The 22,037-nt window shown below is 37.4% G+C and overlaps 1 protein-coding gene across 2 annotated transcripts in view; it reads left to right on the top strand.

Annotated features, from left to right (window-relative positions):
- Positions 1-21,759, top strand: part of Nkain2 (sodium/potassium transporting ATPase interacting 2) — an 877,560-nt gene extending 855,801 nt beyond the window's left edge. Inside the window, exons 6-8 of one of the 2 annotated variants that reach the window (XR_011369284.1) lie at positions 13,678-13,759; positions 14,391-14,479; positions 19,293-21,759. Coding sequence is in view for 1 of the 2 variants with exons in the window: in XM_070010131.1 (XP_069866232.1) it covers positions 13,678-13,759; positions 19,293-19,302 (92 nt within the window). In the remaining variant the exon portion in view is untranslated. The remainder of the gene's footprint in view (positions 1-13,677; positions 13,760-14,390; positions 14,480-19,292) is intronic. The other variant, XM_070010131.1, reaches the window with a different exon arrangement.
- The last annotated feature ends 278 nt before the right edge of the window (positions 21,760-22,037 follow it).

Genomic DNA, 22,037 nt, shown 5'->3' with positions numbered 1-22,037 from the left:
TGTGGTTGATCTGCCGTTGTGCTCTACAGAACTCTAGTGAGGACAAACTGAAAGGAGATCTCACTTCTTTCTCTCCCATCCCCCACCCAAACACAGAAGCCCTGGACATCCTTTCCTTTTGCTCTTCTTTCTAAGAGTTCTTTTGAATCTGATTTTTTGAACTATAATAGAAAACTACCATCCCCTCCTCTACTTCAACACCTTAATTTTATAGACCCCAAGATGTAAATAACATATTCAAAGTCATGGAATTCATTTGTGCAATCCACAAATGATCCTCCCAGAATACCATCAGCATTCACACCTGTTGTTCCCTTCCTTATCCTCAGCATCCCGTATATCTCCACATGCAGGAAAATGCTCAAGTCTGTTGAGAACTAAGGAAAATATCAACCCTCTCCCCATAAACATTTTTACCTGTATGGAAATTAATAAGAAAGTGTGACATCTCCTTCAACCTCAGTTTATTTTAAGTAAATGAATAACCAATTAGAGCTAAGTACTTTTGCCTTTTTTAACTTACAGAAGAAAAGATAAGAATAAAGATGTGCTGATGTATCAGAATATATATTTCATACACATATATGAAAATAAGGCAGGATACATGATTAATTCCTGAGACACAGACTTGTATATGCATGTGCCTCTTGTCAATCACATGCAAGTTCCTATTAGTGACAACAACGCTCCAAAATTATATTACCTCCAAAATTAGCCAACACAGGTGTTGTTTTTGGTTTTTGTTTCCAGCCAACAATTGTATTTTCCTCAATTGCTATGACCTATGAGAAAACCTGTAAGTTCTATTCCTAAATTAGGATATTCAAATTAAAAGTTAAGACTGCCGGGCGCTGGTGGCTCATGCCTGTAATCCTAGCTACTCAGGAGGCTGAGATCTAAGGATCGTAGTTCAAAGCCAGCCTGGGCAGGAAAGTCCCAGAGACTCTTATCTCCAATAAACCACTAGAAAACCAGAAGTGGTGCTGTGGCTCAAGAGATAGAGTGCTTACTTTGAGCTGAAGAGCACAGGGACAGCGCCCACGCCCAGAGTTCAAGCCCCACAACCAGAAAAAAAAAAAGTTAAGACTGTTTCTTCAAAAATAAAAATTGTTTTCTCCCTTTTCTCCTGTTATCGCCCTTCTACTATGTTGCTTTTCACACAAACACACACAAGTCAGAAATCTGAGGATAAATAAACTGATTTGTAATCTGTCAATTCACAGTGATAAGGACTTCTCTTCTGTAGAATCACTGTAGAGTTGACCATATTTAGAACAGTGGTGGAGGACTTTTATACATACAGGTGGTATTCTATGCAGCAAGGGTAGATGAAGAGTGTGGAAGTTGTTTGAATCGGCTTCAGTCAAAAGCCTGTGAATGAATAGGGAATATGTGGTGACATTTTCAGAAAATGACTGAAAGGAAAACCTTCCATTTTGATCATTCACTGTCTTCCTGGTGCACAGTTTTCAGTCATCCATAAGTAGTTGCCTCGTGCTTGTTAACTCATCAGCTCTCCCTATACTCACATAGAGAATAACACAAGGTAGAATGCAGCCAAGTTGAAGAAAAACAAGACTTGTCTTTTAGCTCCATTCTGTTAATGTACACGCTTATAAAATAAAGTTGCTGAGATCGCTCAGTCCCGGCTCCAAAGAATAAATGACAGCAAGACAAAGAGCTGGCACAAGAAACTGAACTTCTCTCTCCCTCAAAGACCTCCAGGTCAGAGACATGCTGAGCAGATGACATTCAAAGTCAGTCTTTGGATAAATGATGTTGGCTGGTGAACAGCTGTGCTTTAGTTTTGGAAGTGTCATCTTCAAGAAACAGAAGGCTGAGCTTAGACCTCTCTTTCTTAACAGCAGGAGGACTGAAAACATTGAATCTATAAGGATGGCTGCCAGGTCTGAAAAATCAAAACATCTGAAGAGAGTTAGCCTTCCACACAGGATCTGAGTGTTATGCCAATACTCAAACCACCCCCTGTGACTTTTAAATGAGACTGTTCTAGCAGAGTCCAGAAGAAAGCCATGATTGGCTGGTATTGTGTGGCAAGGAGTGAAAGAGAAACAAACTTAAAACTCACAGGAGGTGCAGTTTGTTTAAATAATAGAAAGTAATTAGACTGAAGACAAAAATCAGTGATGGCATTTTATAATTACAATTAATTTAAAGGTTAATTTCCTTTGGTGTGAAAATCTTACTTAAAACATTTACCAGGAAGGGAAATTAGGATGTTACTATCAAGAGGCACACAGAGCTTCTGGGAATGTATGCCTATTATCGCTTGAAAATTAGGTTAGGTCTGAGTAGGAATTTCAGTTCATTTTTATGTAGAATAGGTGACCAAGCCAACAGCCAGTGGGGTTGGCTGGGACAGGCAGTGTTAAATTTGCATATGTTTGTTTGTTTATAGAATTAATCACAAATGTTCCCAACAAAGGATCCTTGTTTATACATGAACAATCTTGACACAAAAGGAAAATTGGATATGGATTGCTGCTTCTGTAACTAATGAAGCTGATGTTTGAGGAATTCCCAAGAGTGGGGCTGCAATGGGAAGCGCACAGGAATGCATCTGTACCTCATCATCACTCAATTCAATTGAAATGGGACAGCTCTTGTATGGGCTCCAAAGCTATCAATCCCACTGTCCGCTCCCAGGCCCCACTTTCTATCTCACTGTTTTCCCATTGAGGACTGTCTAGGCCGCAGGTCCCAAATGCCATATGCGGTCCATTTCTGTTTCCAGAAGAGTGGTTCCAGGATGCCTCCTCTACTCACACCCCATCTGTAGATACCAAAATATGTGGATGCTGAAACCTCTTCCAGTAAAATGGCATAGTATTTGCATATAACCTACATTCGACCTCAAGTGTGTTTTACATCAGGTTACTTATAATACCCAACATAGTGCAAATGTTATGGAAATAGCTGCTATTCTATATTGTTTAGGGAGGAGGAAGAAGAAGAAATGTTCAGTATAGACATCATCTCTTTTCCCTAGTATTTTTAATCTGTGGCTGTTTGTATTTGGGGATGTGGAATTTGTGGCTGTGCAGGACCAACTGTATAAATTCTATTCTGCAGTTCGCATCCCTGGAAATGTATTTAGTAAATGCACAACAGTATCAGCCAAGTGGGTATAACTCCTTCATGCTTATTATTCTTGATCACTTTGTAGATTTGCTGGTCTTGAATATTTTTGTTGCCATCATTGATATATAAACAATTCCAGATGTATGAAATTGAGCAAAAGCAGAGAGACATGAAAAATATTAACAATTGCCTTATTGAGTCCCCTGATTTTCAAGTCAAAGAAAGGGACACTGGTGTTGTCTTACTCATGTCAATTGATCATTAAAGTCAGAAGTGGGACTAAGAACTGGGTCTCCATATGCTTCTTTCCTTATCACTTCACCCTGATTCTTGAGATAGATGCTTTCAACAAGTAATTATTGAGTCGTCAATCTGTGCCAGGTACTGTGGATGAAGCATGGAAACAAACAGTGATCATCCTTGCTTTCACAGCACCTACAGTCCATTATACAATTCCCAGGATGAAGAATATCAGCGATGGGAGTTCAGACAAGGAAAGCAGAGCTGCTGTAGAAATGCACTCCACGTCAATCTCATGTAGTTTAGAAGACAAGAACAGGATATTTCAAAAAGATTCACAGAGGGCTGGGAAGGTGGCTCAGTGGTAGAGCGCTTGCCTTGCATGCTCAAGGCCCTGGGTTCGATTCCTCAGCACCACATAAGCAAAAAGAAAAAAGCCGGAAGAGGTGCTGTGGCTCAAGTGGTAGAGCGCTAGCCTTGAGCTGAAGAGCTGAGGGACAGTGCCCAGGCCCAGAGTTCAGACCCCACGACCGGACCCAAAAAAAAAAAAAAAAAAAAAGAAAGATTCACTGAATTTAGTTAAAAAAAAAAAAAGGCCTTTTTAAAGAGCTACTTTAGGCTACTTTTCATATCCATATTGGCCAAAGGTACAGATTAACTCTAAATACTTCTCAAAATAGTAAGTCTAGTTTCATTCTGCTCCAAAATGTTAGACAGTAAGCATTGGACATTCTGTTTCCCAAAACTGCTACCTAGTAAGTTGAATAATTTAGACCCAGTAGTTTTGTGAATTTTTTTTTCCTTCATGGTGGCTGCAAAATTATATAAAGATTATGTTGGCAAAAAATTACAAAGTGACAAATATTTCTTCAATGGTAGGTTATTGCCTGCACATTTTTCTCTAAATATGTATACATTAATGTAATGTGTCCACAATCCTAATTAAAACTGCTGCATTTAAATAGGCTATGCATTCTAAATATATCCTGAATGCCAGCTGACAAGACATGCCAAAACTCATATAACTAGCTTACCTATAGCTTATGATAACTGCTCCTTCCAATTTTTTTTTCTGAAAGGCATGAAAGCAATTCTAACAGGGTGAACAAAATAGTCTAGTGACTCCAATCTATTCAATAGCACGGCACATAGTGAGCTCAGGTACACTGAAAGTGAAGTTGGCTTAGTTTATCATTTTCTACATGCTTCTCTACATTTATAGAAAGATAAGTAGATACCTAATCTTCTGACACTTGCATTCCTTCACTGGATACCCTTCACTTCACCTGTCCCTCCTTCATCCTCTTCATCCTAGATGTTGTGTTTAGATCGCTTTCACTATGGTGGAAGAAAGCTTGTATCCATCATTCCCTCAGAAATTCTCTGCCTGTGAACTCTTACCCTTCTTTTTTTGCCAGTCTTAGGGCTTGAACTGTTGGCCTGGGCACTGCGCCTTAGTTTCTTTTGCTCAAACCTAGCCCTCTAACCCTGGAGCCACAGCACCACTTCCGGCTTTTTCTGTTTATGTGGTACTGAGAAATGGATCCCAGGACTTCATGCATGCAAGGCAAGCACTCTACCACTAAACCACATTCTCAGCCCACTCTCTTTTATCTTTTCTTTCTCCTGCCTCTTTCCTAAACAAAGATTTCCTGGCCATTATTTGGGAGCTTCCCTGAATCGGAAGCAGATTTTCCTCACGCTTTTACATCCTGCTACCCATCACCTGCCTCCAGGAGTTGCCCGGCATCAGTATTTTCACCAGCGTATTTCATTCTCCCTTGCTCTTTTCCCATGTTCTGATTTCAGCATCCACACCTGATGAGGCTCAGATTCACTTCGTCCATTTCTAATCCTGGGTGGCTATAGGTTGTTAGGGAAAGTCACGAAACCAGCTGCAAAGATGTGCTTGCCAGGTTCAAATGGATGCTGAGTCCTGCTCAGCAATGCCTTCTCTCTCCTGTCAATAGTGTGGTCCACTCTCCATAGGGCCTTGGAACATCAAGTCTGTTCAGGCTCCTTAAGTCAAGTACTCAAATCTGAGAATATCAAGATTATCAACATAAATTCAACTCCCCCATCACCACCACTAAACCTCAATCACTGTCTAGACTGGAAATGATTACTCTTGTCTCCTTGAAGCCCTGGGGAAATCTGAGAAGAACAGGTAGACACTTCTGTAAAGCCAGTGATCAATCCATCCATTTGCTTTGACCTTCTGCTGAATCCAGCATGACCAACTCTCACAGTCTCAAATCGTATTGGCTTCATTAGTTTCTTTTGCCTCCATACACATCAAACCTATACAGACTACACCAAAAAAAAAATGGCACAAGCTTCTTTCAGCCTCTTCTGATAATGTATAGGGAGATTTCCAAAAATATCTAAACTATGGAAATTCAGTTCCACAAAGTTGAGTTTTTAACATAATATATCTTCCTCTTGTCTACATTATATCACATAATACTTATCAGACTGCTGTTAACTAAGGAAATAGGTGTTACAAGCATCTCCATAAACCTACCTCTGTTCTCAGCTTTCTGCTGATGATTTCTACCCTTAGGACCTACCATATGAAATTCTAGAAAACTCTGGTACAGAGTTCTCTTCTCTGAACCTTCTTTTCATCTACTGTGCTGGCTTGAAAGTTTTAATTCCAGCAGTAAAATCCCAAATAGGTAGTTTACAATTCAAATGATTCTTCTTTATAAACCTTTTTTTCTAAAAAAAAAAAAGGGACCCTCTCCCCAAATATACATCTATAGAATATTTTATATACAAATTCCTAAGCATTACAGAAATAAAATACCTGATTCTCTCACTTTTATTAAGTCAAAATTGTTATATTTTTCTTCTTTTACAAAGAAAGAAGTGAAAACTAAGTGTAAATATTACCTACACAGAGATACTAGTGCTAGGAACAAAGACCCAACCTGCTCCAGATTTTCTCTCTCCAAAGTCCCTGATCTTTTCCCCACAGTTTCTCTGTGGTATATCAACTATTTTCTGAGAAGACAATATGATAGCTAAATCCTATTCTCAGCAGAAAGTATCTTAGATTTCTTTAAATCTCACCGATGGTATTGCCTTCCTGAGAACTTGCAGAAACAGACAAGAAAAATAGGAGCATCAGGTAGAACTTTCACTTCAGTTTTCAGAGTCAAAAGCTTAAGATGCTTATTCAAATATCTCCCAGCTAAACACTTTATTTATTATGACACTATTGCCTTGTACCTTCATTTTCTAGAATGTGAAGTTTCCAGGTTCAATAATTTTTTTTTTGATTGTTGTTTTTGCTGTTGTTGTTTTGTCAGTCATGGGGCTTGAACTCTGGGCCTAGGCGCTTTCCCTCAGCTCTTCAGCACAAGGCTAGTCCACAGTGCCGCTTCTGATTTTCTGGTGGTTTATTGGAGATTAGAATCTCACGTACTTTCCTGCCCAGGCTGACTTTGAACTGAAATCTTCAGATCTCAGCCTCCTGTGTATCTAGGATTATAGATGTGAGCCACCAGTGCCTGGCTCCAGGTTCCCTATTTACAGATCTCCTTCTGATACAGCTAAACATGAAAAATAGGTTACTAAGACCCTGAAAATATGTGTGTGTATATATATATATATATATATATTTGATAAAGAAGGTTAGGAAATGAAGCATGTGCAGTGAGTTAGCTAATAAGCCTTGTTTCATTCAGTGTGTGCTTTGCCTGCCTAAAGCCTTTAGTAGCATAACACTTCAGTGACCTTTCAGGCAATAAGATAAAGTGCTCCTAAAAATGACTGTGCTTTCCTAATCAGAAAAGCAAAAAAGAAAAATAGCTCAGAGACCACTCTGGGATTTTAGTCAAGATTGAACACCTCAAGTTCCACAATCAGTTTGAATTTCTGCCACCAAGTAAGTCTTGAGTGGAGGGAGGCTGTTCTTTTCAATTTGGCCTATGGTTAGTTACGTTCTAAATTCCTTTTGTGTAACTAGAGGTAAGTACCCTTGAAATTCATACCTGCAGAGATAATGGAGAGACACTGTTTTCATGGGCCCACACAAATTCGATAATGCCTTTTAATGAGTTCTTCTAAATATTTAGGCTTTGCTTTCTGTGAACTACATTGCTAAATTTCCCTTTGTGGGTTTTTTTTTTCAGCTGTCTCCAAAAAAGAGTATGTTGACTAGTGGCTTTGTCTTCAAGAACCAAGGGACAATTTTATGTTATAATACCTCACTGCCAACGTGTATTTATAAAGGTAGTTTTAGGTTTGCTGATCTGAGTACTCGTGATTTAGAGGTTGAAATAAAAAGAAGGCTCGCCACAGGGAAGATATTGTAGTGACGAATATTTATGCAAGAAGCATTTTTCTCTTACTGGATAATTTCTAAAATCCACTATTATTAATGTTATTAAGTAGTGTTATTAAATCATCGCTATTAAACTGATATGGTAGTTTCCTAATTTAAAATAATTCACTCTCCTTATGCCTCCATCAGTCAGAAAAACATACCCCTATTGCAGATAGGAAAAATAAGTTCAAGAGTAAACCTTGTAGCATTTGCGAAGAAAATCACGCTTTTGAGTTTCATTCTTTGGAGGGCCATATATGTTTGATATCTCAATTGTGGTGATGATTTTGTGGGCATGTAAATGCTCAAATTCATCAAATTAAGTCTATAAAATATGACTAGGTATTTTAAAGCCATAAAAAAATTATTCTTGAGTTGCCTTCAGAGGACCAAAGATTGACACACGATGTTATCTTAGGGATTTCTGCCCAGTTGTATGCTTCTGTTTAGGGTTCTATGAACTGTCCAGAAAGAGGATAATGTTTTCTTACCAATTATCGATATGTATAACAACTGACAGTATTCATTAATGAGTGGGTATTCCATTCCAGTCATGTCAATGTTAAAGCATGTCCTCTTTCGTCTAATGCTTTAGCCAAAGAGGTTTCAAGGGCCACTTCTTACTAGTAAACAAACTACTTATTCACAAAATGTTATCTCACTTCACTCCAGAAAAAAAAAAATTAACGATCTGGACCTTCTCTTAATTATGGAGACTTATGGGGTAAAGACTAAAAACCCACAGTCAAATTTCACTTGGAAACTTCAAAAATCCCTTCCACCTTCTGATGGATTGCCTGATTTTCCTCTGCAACTTGAAGCATATTCAGTAAATATGAATTGAGTGTCTTCCAGGAGCCAAATATTGTTCTGTGTGCTGAGGCTACTGTAGTAAACAAGATAGAACATTAAATTTCATAGACATTACACTATAGTGGTTGAAACAATCAACAAATAAACAAGGAGATGTCAGGTGCAGATAGGATGCAATGAAGGCTAATAGAGCTGAGAGAGTAGACAGAAATTCATCTCTAAAAATTCAGCAAGTCTTCAGTCTGCCTTGCACCAATAACAGCTACATGCCTTTTTCCTGGATCTTGGCACTTGCATGTGCCACTTATAACTTAAATACTACATTTCCAAAAGGGAGCCAACCACCAGCTTCCTTCTCATGCTATTTTTGGTTCTGATGAAAACAACATTACCTTAGCAAACAAGTTTCTGGGAGCCAACTTTAACGCTTTCCTTTTCCACATTCAAATATTTGATATAGCTTATGATTTCGATCTCTTCGTCCATGTATCTTGCACTCACAGATATCATTCCTTTCTCATTCTCCTAATTCTAACTCGGTACTTCACAGTTTTTAATAATTCATTCTTTGGTTCATCGATCACGTGCCAAGTTTCTCTAAAGAACACATCCTTTGGCCCTTTGAAAAACCTTCACTGTAATCAGAATCATACAACATAGTGGTGATCATATCAACAATTTCCAGGGAAAAAAAAGACCACTTCAGTGCTTAGTTGGAATACTAATAGAAGCACATTAAAATTTGTCTGATAGTGGCCTTTTCACCTCTTAAAGGACATTACCAAAAAAAAAAAAGAAAACTGTTCATTAGTAACTCTTTCTGGCAAATACAGCCAAGGTGGCTTCTGTTTGCATCAGGATATTCTACAATATTTGATTGGAAATGGGGAGAATATGAAAGAAAGTTTTCTTAGATAAAGAGAAATAAGGATGCTGGAGAATAAATAATTTTTAAATGGTGTCTATCAGTAGAGGGCTCAAATAAAGAGCCCAAATAACATTGCTTAGTAAATAATATAGGAAGAAAACAAAGACCTGTACATTTTAGATTGAATGCAAAATGTGATTCAGTCCCCCCCAATCACCTTTGGAAAACTTCCAGGTATTTGCTGGAATGGCATGAATAAAAAGCAGAAATCACTTTTCCAATATACTTTGGAAGGAAATAAAATACTTGACTTCTAGCCCCATCCTCAGCTGGTAACAGCCTGAAGCAATAAACCTGTATTTATTTGTAAATGGAAGATAATTATTTATATTCACTTGACAGTAATCTCATAAAGATGAATGATCTCACCTGAAAGGGCCTTAGGAACTAGTAAGGATTTTACAGTTCTCAGAGCTTTATTTTATTTTTGTTTTCAGAAATTAAAGAGATTAAAAAACATTCTTTTACTGAAGATTGCAGAGGTTAGCTATGAACTATCTGTCAGATTATTACATTAACTTCATTTCTCAGGAAAGTTTTACAGTATGCAGTAGCCTTTATGAAACCTTAATAAATATAATTATATAAAAATTGAAAAAGTAATATTAATTATATCATTTGAATATATCTCAGTATATCTTTTAAATACAGCCTTTATAGAGCCTGAATAAATATCATGACATAAAAATTGAAAAAGTGATATTAATTATATCTTTTAACTACCCATAAAAATTGAAAAAATGATACTAAATATATCTTTTAAGTAAAGTATTTTTATCTATTTCTACCTACTTGTGTGACACCCTAAAAATTCCACACATGGTTGAAAATCCTTCATAAAAATTTAGAGTTACTGAATTTGTCTATGTTGACCATGGCAATCTTGACTGGGTCCAGTTGATTCCTAATCTCCTCCTTCAAGTCATTTGCAGACATCCAAATGGTTTTTGAGAATAAATGCCCTAGGAAATGGACCAGCCACAATCTGTTAAACTGTGAACCCAGGCACATATTTCAAGTACACTATGGAAAATGTACTCTCGTTCTAAATTTCAATGTCTCCTCATGTGTGAAATGGTAAAAACCTATCCTGGCTACATTCAAATAAAAGAAATAAAAGATGGTTTACCTAGAGTCATGGAGCCACTCCAATGTTCTCCTTTCTTCAGAGCTTTAGTGATAGCCACTGAATCAGGTAGTTGTAAGCTAGCTCTACCAACCTTCCCAGCATATCAGGAGATCATGACTCAAGAAGAGCAACTCAAGCTGCAATCAATAAGCCACATGCTCCAGATATTCATAAGTGCATATTCATTCCCTCCTTGCCTTTCCTGTGTTTTGAACAGGTCTACATTGCTCCTAACTCTAGCATTATTCTCAGTTTTTCTCTTCTAATTCCTTTAGACTTGAAGATATATCTTGTCTTCTACAGGTTATCCCATGGTAGAGCCCAAAGATCATTGATTCGTAATTATCATCTCTTCTTCCCTCCCTCTCAACACCCTGGAAACAAGCTAATGAATTATCTCAAAACAATAACAACAACAATAATAAACACTAATAAAGCTAGAACTCAATTTTAGTAAAGGAAACCTCACTGCTTATTTCTGTCCTGACCTTGATCTACTCTAGAGCACCCTGTTCCCCAACACCATGGAGTAACCACCCTATCAAAAGGGAAACTTCAGAGCAAGAAAGCTCTGACCTCATGAATTCTTCTCAGGTAATTAGTTCTTAATTCATTCCAATTTTTGAGAAGAGCCCAGTTATATAAAAGGGAATTCAGGTACTAAACTGATGTCTTGAAATTAACTTCTCAAACTACTAACTCTATGTTGCCACTTAATTATTCTGTAGTCATTTGATACTATCTATAGTAGTTAGGGTAGAAATATAAGCAATTCAGAACCAAAGAAGTTCCATCTATTCCTCAAAAAAAAATTGTGACAATAGCTTTGTCATCCCAAGTTTTAAGGTTATGATTTGCCCAAGATCATACAGCTGGCAAGTAGAAAAATGGTATTTGATTTCTGGTGCTTCTAAATTCAGTGTTTGAATATTTTATTTTGTTTTCAGTCATGGAGCTTGAACTCAGTGCCTCACCCCTGTCCCTGAGTTTTTTTTTTTTTCATTCAAGGCTAGTGCCCTACCACTTTGAGCCATAGATCCACTTCTGGTTTTCTGGTGGTTAATTGGAGTTTCTGGTGGTTAATTGAAGTCTCATGGACTTTCCTGTCCTCACTGGCTTGAAACTAGGATCCTTAGATGTCAGCCTCTTAAGATGCTAGTATTACAGGTGTAAGCCACCAGCGCCCAGCTCCAGAGGGTCTGAATTTTTATTATACTCTTCCACTTTTCATGAAAAGAGAAATTATGCATCAAAACTCTTTTTAAAAAATCCCAGCAGTAAAAGGAGATCTATGATCATGTCATTAAAACACATAAAGGGAATTTAAATACTTAAAACTCAGTGAAAGAAGCCAGTCAGAAGGGATTAGATACCACATAATTCCAAACTCAATAACATTTTGTAAAAGGTAAAATGACAGAGTTAGTAAAAGATCAGTGGTCTGGCAGGACTGGGGGAAGGAAGGGTATTAAAGAACACATAGGACATTTTAAGACACTGAAAATTTTTTGATACTATAATCACATACACATGTCCGATTTGTCAAACCCCATAGAATATAAGCCATCAAGAGGAACCTTAATGCAAACCATAATGCAGTGTCGATACAGGTGAATCTGTTGTAGATAAGTGCTGTTGTAGTGCGGGATATTGACAGTGGGAGAGGCTGTGTTGTGAAGGGCAGGATGTCTATGGGAAATATATATATTTTCTGTTAAATTTTGCTGTAAATCTGAAATTTCTTTAAAGAAGACAGTCCTTTCTATACTTGCTCCACACAAACATCATAGCCTTTACCTCACCCTGCTTCATTACTATCTGTAGAACTTTAGATATTAACCAAAGAGCAAAAAGCAAACTAGAGAAGGTATCCTAGAATATCTTTATTCAGTCTTTATCTCCCCCACCTTTTTCCTGTAATCTGTGGCTCTTTTTGTCTTGTTATCCCTGTCTCCCAACCAGAAATCACAAAAGGAGAAGAAATGAAAATGTTTCCACAACACTCTTTGCCTCTGTGGTCTCAGTCATTGTTGCTCCCAAAATTCCATATTAAATCAAAGCAATCATTGGTCATACTCAGAGTCTCTGTATGTTAATAATTTCACCAGGCATAGGGGGAATGGCTTGTCTCTGTTTCCCAATGTCAGGTACCTACACTGGAAAGGCTCCAAGACTGGGTTGACACACAGCTTTTCTCCAGCCTGTGTGGATGTGGATGATGGTTCTGGGGCTGAGGCCTCAGCTAGCCTGCTGATCACAACATTTATCAATGGGTACCAGTCTCTCCCTATAGGCTAGCTTCGTTTTCCTCATGGTATGGTGGCTGTGTTTACAAGAGAGAGAATCTCAAAAGTAAAAAGAGAGTGAAGAATATTTTCAGGATCTAGTCCTGCCCTCATTTCTGCCATACTCGAAGCTGCTACAAAGGTCTTTCCCTGTTGAACGAGAAAGAACCAGGACACAAACTGCTGGGTTGAAGGAGAGTGTTAAGGTCACGTTGTCAGAACATATGAAATAGGACATATTGTTGCAGTCATTTTGGAAAATAGGATCTGCCCCAGTAACTCCTGCTATAGCTTTTTGGGCTTAAATCTCTTGGCGCATATTATATTTGAATGCTAAGACTTTACACGTCTACCTCTGATTGTTTCAGATTACCAACCACAGAATGGAAGGGACCACCATGTTGAGTCCTTAATTCACCAAGGATCTTGTCCTTAACAGTAAGAACATATAATTGCAACCACACACAGATACATACACCTGAGTTACTACTATTTTTAATGGCATAACATTTGCAATGTGTTACACAAAAATCTCCACATTAACCAAAAAGGCAGATAGCATCTTCCATGTGTAAGTGAATTTTATGACTCCAATTAGGTCTTTGTTACTTGAGAAAAGTACATAGTTTCTTCTCCTGGGTGATTAGAATCTCGTAAAGCAGTAATTGAATCTCAGAGTTGAGGGAGGAAGCCGCAACCTCAAAGAAACTATCTTTGCTTCTCCATCATCAGTCACTTCAGTGTAATAGATTATTAAAAGATTTATATTAGTAATCTATGTGGACCTTGATTATGAATGTGTACCTCTTCTGAAAATTCACTAATGAAGGAAACTGTCCCTCTTCAGTTGATTTTATAGGTGGCTTTGACTCTTACGGCTATCAAGGGCCTCAAAAGACATCTCATTTACAACTACAGCCTATGTACATGTAAGTACTTTACTTTAAAGGTATTTTACTGAAAAACAAAAAAGATGGCCAAGTATTTGTATCATGGCACAAGACACATGGCTTATAACTCTCCTTTGGTAATATGCCAGTATGTTTTTACTTATAGCATTATAAATTCTTGAAATATTTTCTTCATGGTTTTCTTTAAATTTGGACTTCCAAGAAATGTCTGAAGTTACTTTTAGTCTTACATGAGTATTATATCACCTGCATGGTTAAAAGGCCTAATTTATTTATCAGTTCTTTGAATTTCCCAAAAGTTTTTATAAATTTGAAAAGTGATATAACAACATAGGGAGTTATATATAATTATATAGAATTCCTGTTTTTCTGGTTTGCCAAAGCTGGTCCAAATGTACCCCAGATGTCTTGGTATAATTATTAGCCTTCCATGTTTTTCTCAAAATAGTTCTTTTTAGATAACAAATCATAGTTAACCCTAGATTTGGGAGGTATTTAAAAATAAAAATAAAAACTTGATCATTTTTTCAAATGTGAAAGTGAAGACGAAACTGGAACACATTAACACTGAAACTTACCAAACCCCTTAACTCTAGTACTCCAGAGGGCAGAGAAACAATCAGAGCCTGATTTTTATATCTGTGTTTAGGCAAATTCCCCTGGAAAACAACTGATAACAAATTGTATATATCAGCATCAAGTGATATGCTGAATTGCAAGCGAAGATCAAAATAGAAAGTAAGATTCCAATTCATTTTAAACTGTGCACTTCTCTCTTTGAAGATATGTGTTTGTTGTCATTGTCCTCTACCATTAAGTCATCTCCCTTTTAATACCTTTGGTAAATAGGATAATCAATAAAGTTTGGGGGTGGGGTGTCTCCTCCTAAGAGCTTAAAGTAATCTTTAGACAATCCTTTCAAGCTTCTCTTTAAAAAGGGAAGAGTCTGTGCATGTGCCTGCCTTTTACTTTGTGGCCTTGTAGTTGCCTGCAAGCATTTGCTAACAACATAACATAGAAAAGATGATGTGTCACTCAAAGCATTGCCTCTGTAAACAGTGAATTACACATCCTTCCTTTCTCATCCCCACAATCCTTGCCTTGATTCAGCCATTTCTGTTAAAATTTCCAGAATCCCATCCTCCACAGGGCCGCTACCAAATTCATCTTCCTCCAGCTCTACTCTGATTATTTTACTCCCTGCCCCTAAGCTACCAATGACTCCCCATTATGTGCTACACTATATCCAAACTCCTTGCCCTAGCCTGCATGTCTACTTCCATCTAGCCTCAGTGGTCTATTGAAATATTAACTATCAATAACTTCTCAGTCCCCAATCATAGGCAGATGGTCCTAGATGTTACTAGGAAGATAAAGTGCTCAATATGCTCTGCCCTTCTTTAGCTTTTCATCTAGTGAGAAGGCAACTAATCTGGTAGCTCCACCGAGCCATTTCTTTCTATAAACTATAACCCTGTCTTCTTCAAATATGAGACATAGGACTGGATGTGTGGCTCAAGTGGTGCAGTGCCTATCTAGCAAGAATAAGGCTCTGAGTTCCAACCCAGGAACTCTATAAAGTAAAAAGAAAATGAAAGAAACAGACCAAGAGCTGGTGGCTCACACCTATAATCATAGCTGCTTGAGTGGCAGAGAACACATGGGTCCTGGTTCAAGGCCAGGATAGGCAAAAAGATAGTAACAGATCATAACACCCCATCTCAAACAATAGCTGTGTATGGTTGTAAGCACCTGACACCCTAAATATACAGGAATCTGAGATAGAGAAGATCATAGTTCCAGGACAGTTTGGTAAAAAAAAAATCATAAAACCCTATCTTAAATGAAAAATCAAGGGGAGATAATAACTGTCATCTTATTTATGCAGGCATAAATAGGTGGATTACTGTTCCGGACAACTTGAACAAAAAGTGATAGCCTTACCTGAAAAATAACCATAGCAGCCAAGCACTTGGAGTTCATGCCTAATCTAAGCCTCTCAGAATTGAAGTTTGAAGCCAGCCTGAGCAGAAAAGTCCTTGAGACTGGAGTTCTATAGACTGGAGGCATGGTTCAAGTGACAGAGCATGAACAATGAGCAAGCAAGCTTAGCAAGAAGAGGAAGCCCTGAATTGGAACTCTCCTCAGCTCCCTTCTTGGCACACACTCAAAGAAAATAATTAGAACAAAAGGCTGAAAGCATGGCTCAAGTGGTAGAGTGCCTGAAAACATGAAGCCACGAATTAAACCGAATACCATAAAAAAAAGTAGTTTTCCCAATTGTCCATGCTGTTCTCTTGATGTCTGGTCTCATCTCTTTTAATTTTACCTTTTAAAAATCTCATTACCCTTAAATTTTTAATCTTAAAATACACTTTCTATATGAACATTTTCTTAATTTCTGTTTCTTCTCATTTTCTATTTTCTTTTTATCATATATTACAGTTGTTTGCAGCTTACACTGTACTTTCCAAAAAAGTTGATAGCTACAACCAAAAAAAATGTTATTTATATCCAATTATTTACATCCTTTCATACTTCCCTTTTGTGTATATTCACTGGTACTTGGGCTTGAGCTCAGGTCCTGAGGTCTGGGCGTTGTCTTTTAGCTTTTTCTTGTAAAGCTAGTTTTCTACCAGTTGAGCCACAGCTCTACTTGTGGCATTTTGCTGGTTAATTGGAGATAAGAGTCTCACAAATTTTCCTGCCCCACCTGGCTTTGATCCTTAGATCTCCATTTCCTGGGTTGCTAGGATTACAGTCATGAATAACCAGTGCCCAGCTCTTACCTTTAAAAACAAAAAAGAAAAGACTGCATCTTGATATATAACCCAAGCTGACCTGGAACTCATGATCCTCTTCCTCCAACTCCAAAGTACTGGGATTACAGGCACATGCCACCATGCCTTGCTTACTTTACATTATTTACATTCTTCTCAGCATTTTATTGCAACCTTTAATTTAATCACTGGAATGACCTATTGAAGATAGACCACCTAAGATAAATTTTTATGATAAATTTTATGACCTCTGACATATAACTTTGAGTAATTTTATCTAATCTTACCTAATCTTATCTAATCTCACATTTCCTTACTACAAAATACAGATGAAAGAATACTTCATGTAATTATTTTTAAATTATAGGAAATAATATTTTCCTAGCACATAAAACCTAGAACATGTCACAGAAAAAGTTCTTAAGAAATGTAATTTATTAGTAGTATTAGTAATATAAATAATGCTTATCAACTCTTACTTATGAAAAAGCTTTATCCAATCAGAAATCAACATATGCCAACTGGCCTCCCACAAGATCTCTTCTATAAAAAGCATATGACATGTTTATGTAATAAATGACTATTGATTTGTGCTCAAATAGATTAAATAACTACAAAGCTAGCAATTGCTTACTTCTGACAATATTATGTAATCACTCATTTAACAGTCAACTGTAATAACTAATATAATAGCTAATATAATCAAATATGTTATTTTAAATCACTCACATAATTCTAGCATTGGTCATTAAAAAGACACAGGTTTATAAAGAATTATATTTTCTTGAAGATAAAACCTTGCCATGATTTTGTTAAATAGATATTATGACAGTCAAGTAAAAGTAATATATATATTATATATAATATATTATGTAACATATATAATATATTATATATAATTAATATATATAATAGAAAGAGGGAGCTTTTCTCTTTACTACCAGAGGATGGTAAAAGCATTTTTGAGAGCTTTAAAATTTCAGCGTTTAGGCAATAAATGTTTAATGAAATTCAATTCAGCAAGGTAGGAATACTTAGGATACATAAATAGTTACTTGACAGAATTTACTATCATCCTTTTTGGGAAATATCCCGTCAGAAACTTCAAATCCTAGAGCACAAAGATTTTACTTTACAGATGAAGAAACTGAATCAAGGAAAGAAAAGCAAAGGGCAAGGATGGAGTTGGTAGCCTATAATCCCAGCTACATATGAGGCAGAGGAAGGAGGTCACAGTCCTAGGCTGGCTGGGACAAAAGCGCAAGACCCTATTTGTAAAATAACAAAAGCAAAACAGGTTAGAATCTCAAGTCAGGTGGTAGAGTCCTTGCCTAAAAGTTCAAGGATTAGACTTCAAATGGTAATGAGAGAGTCAGACAGACACACAGACAGAGACAGAGAAACAAAACTCACATAACTTGTTGGAAATGCATACATCTGGTATTATCAATCACTTTTCCTGACCCTTAGTATGGTGGTCTTTTCAAAATCTCCACTGGACTGTGAGTTCAACTTGGTATTCTATTCCACGCTTTTATTGTACTTATTTGTCCACATTACACCAAGTCAACTGCCATATTTCCATACATGGTTGCACCCTCCTCTTTATCTAAAGTTTCCTTATTCCCTTTTGATTTTGCACTATGCAGTGTTGGATGAAGGGCGTTTCAACCTTGTAATCCTCAAAATCAGTCCTGTTACTGCCACTGCCTAGTCAAATCCTATGGGGGAAAACATCAGAACGGGTTCACCTGTAAACCTCACTCACTATAGAGAGACAGCCCTGAGAGGTCTCCTCTGTCTTTGTCTTTTGGAGTGTTCCTTCTCCTGTCAATTCACCATGATTATGTCTTGTAAAGTAAAAGGGATTTAACACGGGTTCAAGCACCCTAACAGTATTATATAGCAACTAGAAATAAAGCTGCTTCTTTGAAAGAAAGCAAATGCAAGAAAAGAAGAAAGAAAGGAAAAAGGAAAGGAAGGAAGGGAGGAAGGGAGGAAGGAAGAAGGAAGAGAAAGAGAAGAAAAGAAAGAACAGAAAAGCAATGTGCTTTGGACATCCATCAGACCTAGTAAATAATGGCCAGGATCCCCAACTCTCTGCCACTGTTGGCTTAGAACGACATTGATGGTGCTGTGTCTGGAGTCTATGACTTCACTGTCCTCTTTATTCTCAGTTAAGTGTTGTAGATTTCCTTGATTTGCAGTTATTTAGATTAGCTATAGTCCCATCTCAAATGAAAAGGCTTTGGGTCATGTTTGTTTTTTGTTTTTACTCTTTAGAGTTTGGTAAACCTCTCGAACATATTGATAGCAATGAAGATACGGCACTAAAATGTTATGTCCATATTAATTTTCTAACAAAACTGACCTGTTTGGACTACCCCTGGCCTATGTACCAGAGCCAGGACAGGTCTGATGGTGCTGCCAGCACTGTAATCATGTCATGCAGGGTGCTAGGTGCATTTCAAACCCTGCATTCTCTCTGACAACCTCATTTTTGTACGACAAATATATTCATTTCATTGTACCCAGAAATAGAGTTTGAGTGACCATAAGTAGATTTTCTATGCAGGTGTTTGCACTGAGGAAAGAATGAATTGCCTATTTGAAACCCAATTTGGTCTCTCTTTTTTTTTAATTTTCTCGTATTTTTCTCTTTTTTTTTTTTTTTTGTTTTCTGTTGTGCTTAGAGACATGAGAAAACGTGGGAAACAACCAAAACCTGTGCTAGACTCTTTATTTAAAAACATGTTTTCTCTCTCTCTTAGGTCAAAATAATTCCGATGACTACAGTATACCAGCACAGGACCTCTCAAAGAACTTTTTACGCAGTGGCCTCCTGCATTTTATGAAGAGCAAGAAGCGAGTGAATTTGAATATATATGCGTGTGTGTGTGTGTATGTGTGTGTGTGTGTGTGTGTGTGTCTGTGTGTGTGTATACATACATATATATACATATTATCAGAAAAAAACTCAAAATTAACACACACACACACACACACACACACACACAAACACATACACCATTCTACTTTTAACCTCCTTTTAACTGAAATATGCAGGACACACCCATTCTAGATTTCCTGAAAGCAGGAGTCTTTTCCCAGGCCTTTCAAAGTTCCAAAGGAGACGTGTTGGTACCCTCTACCGGCCGTTACTAATTCTGCAGCCCAGCCTGTCGGCCTCTGTGAGCAAAGTCATCAAGGCACATTAGTTTAAAAGCCCTGTTTTCTGCACTCCATGCACATCTTGGTTACTTAGGCAATGTAATTGCAAAACAAACAAACAAAACCTGCCATGATGACCTTGTAATCCAAGTCTAAAATGGCAGGTTGTTTGCCCTAAAGGCTATACCTTACGTACTTGCCTTAACCCACCTAAGTCCTATGCCCAAGAATCTCCGTGCAGACATCCCCAAGCCACTTCCTTCAGGCTAACACACTGCTATTAATTCAGAATGAGTCCATATCTGCGTGTTTCACATCAACTTCCAAGACTGAAAAGCCAGCAGTTCCAGTGTGGGTCTGTGTAGGAAAACTGCCGCTCTCAGCAAAGTGCTTTACCACTGAGCCCATGTGGTGACCCAAATGAGACAAGTACCAATGACAACAGAAATGACCACTGTCATCTTCATAATGCTTACGTATGATCTGCTGGGTTTGGGGTGAAGCAAAGTAATATTTATTAATCTACTAAACTCATTAAGCTACTAGAAGCAGAAATGGCTTAACTCACTGATTTTATTTATTGCACTTTAGGTGCTTTTATAAGTATCTACAAATGTCTTTTACTAACACAGAAAACAGCTATGGATTTCTATCAACAGAGGCCAACTGACTATGTATTAGCTATGTTTACTCTTTTATATCTAACTCAAATGAAGACCCGATGTAGGTGAACTTTCTTTTCTAACTTCGGCGTATGAGATTATTTTTTGGGTGGGGTGGGATGGGAGCAATAGTTACCTTGGTGAAATATTTGAGATCTTTTTGTGGTATCTGGGGGATCTGTTGTGTTGTTAGAGTGTATTTCAATCCTCCTGTATTATTGTGGCAGAAAAACTGTGCTGTTAAACGTAGTTGGCAACAAGATGCCTTTGGGAACTTAATAGTAGGTCAATGTGTTTATGGGATATTCTGAACTCCTAGGAAATTTTGTTTGGTATTTTCAAGCATTATTTGGTTTTCATTAGTGGAAAACATAATTAGCTCAGACTTATCAGTAACTCCAATGTGTCACATTATTTTTCTTGGATCCACTTGAGACACTGAAATCACTTTTGGTTTAAAGTAACACCTCATCTTTAACTGCAGTAAAATTCAGACTGATCAAGTTATAAATTGGCATGTAGCAACTTTTTCCTTTCTCTGAAGTTTCAGTTATTGGGTTAACCTCCTTTGGATCTTAGCCCATTCAAATCTACATAAAATATTCCCATCCCTGTGTCTGCATGGATGTTTGTAATATTCACACGCACATGCACAGGTGCACACGCGCACACACACACATACACACACTGACAAAGGAACAAAAAGTTACCATTGCAACATAAGCAAAACATAAGGAAAAGATTCAAGCCTTCATGCTTGAATCTCCTCTGTGGCTTGTAGATGTGTGTCCATACAAACATGTCAATGAAACCTCATATGATGTTTTTATAGTGACATGCATGTTTAATGTATGAGCAAACTATTTACCACTATATTGTCCTTTGATTCCTAAAATATAGGTACTACACATGCCAGGAGTTCTTCTAATGTGATTATTATAATGAGGTTTCACTGGCATCCATGCAGTGATGAGACTCCTCCTAGTGGCTCATGTGTATGGATACAGAATATTAGCCCTCATATTTCTGTTTTCAGTTGCAGCCAACTTGCCACCAAATCACTACTGCCATCTCCACTAAAACTTTTAAAAACAGTTGTTGACTACTAAAAAGTAATCAGTGGACAGGTCTTTTCCGGGAGCAGTAAGCACAGTAATGTGGTTCTATCTGGGAAAACATCAAAGTTGTACAGCTGTATCCTCCCCAAAAATCTGGTGAAGAATGCTATTTTTCTAGGCTGAGCTTTTGTTATAAACCTAATCTTCTGAAGGCAAGAGTTACAATCCTGATGTGTCTCTTTTTTTTCTTTTGCATTTGTTAATTCTGAATGTATTTTTAACAGAGTGATTTTTTTGACTTAACTAGTGTAATTTGCATTTTAAAAAATAAATGGAAAAAACCCCAACTATGTTTTCTGAGCCATCCCTGAAAGTCTCTATTGTTTTTGACAGGTGTATGTGATTATTATATTAGTCATGGGGAAACTCTATTAAATTTCTATGAAAGCATTGCTGATGTCTATGCAGAACAAGGATGTAACTACACTGCAAAGAAACTGCAGGGCCAGGACACCATCCAAGCTCAGCTGTAGGTCACAGGTGCTTGCATCCCTTCTCATATCTCTCCACTCTGAGGGTTCCCTTAGAACATTGCCTGCCACGGGCATACTGTGATCTAGAGAAC

The sequence above is a fragment of the Dipodomys merriami genome, unplaced genomic scaffold, assembly GCF_024711535.1.
Source record: "Dipodomys merriami isolate MVZ:Mamm:240054 unplaced genomic scaffold, mDipMer1.0.p SCAF_8, whole genome shotgun sequence".
NCBI lineage: Eukaryota > Metazoa > Chordata > Mammalia > Rodentia > Heteromyidae > Dipodomys > Dipodomys merriami.
Note: the sequence above shows the minus strand (reverse complement) of the source record. Positions and strands in the feature narration are given on the sequence as shown.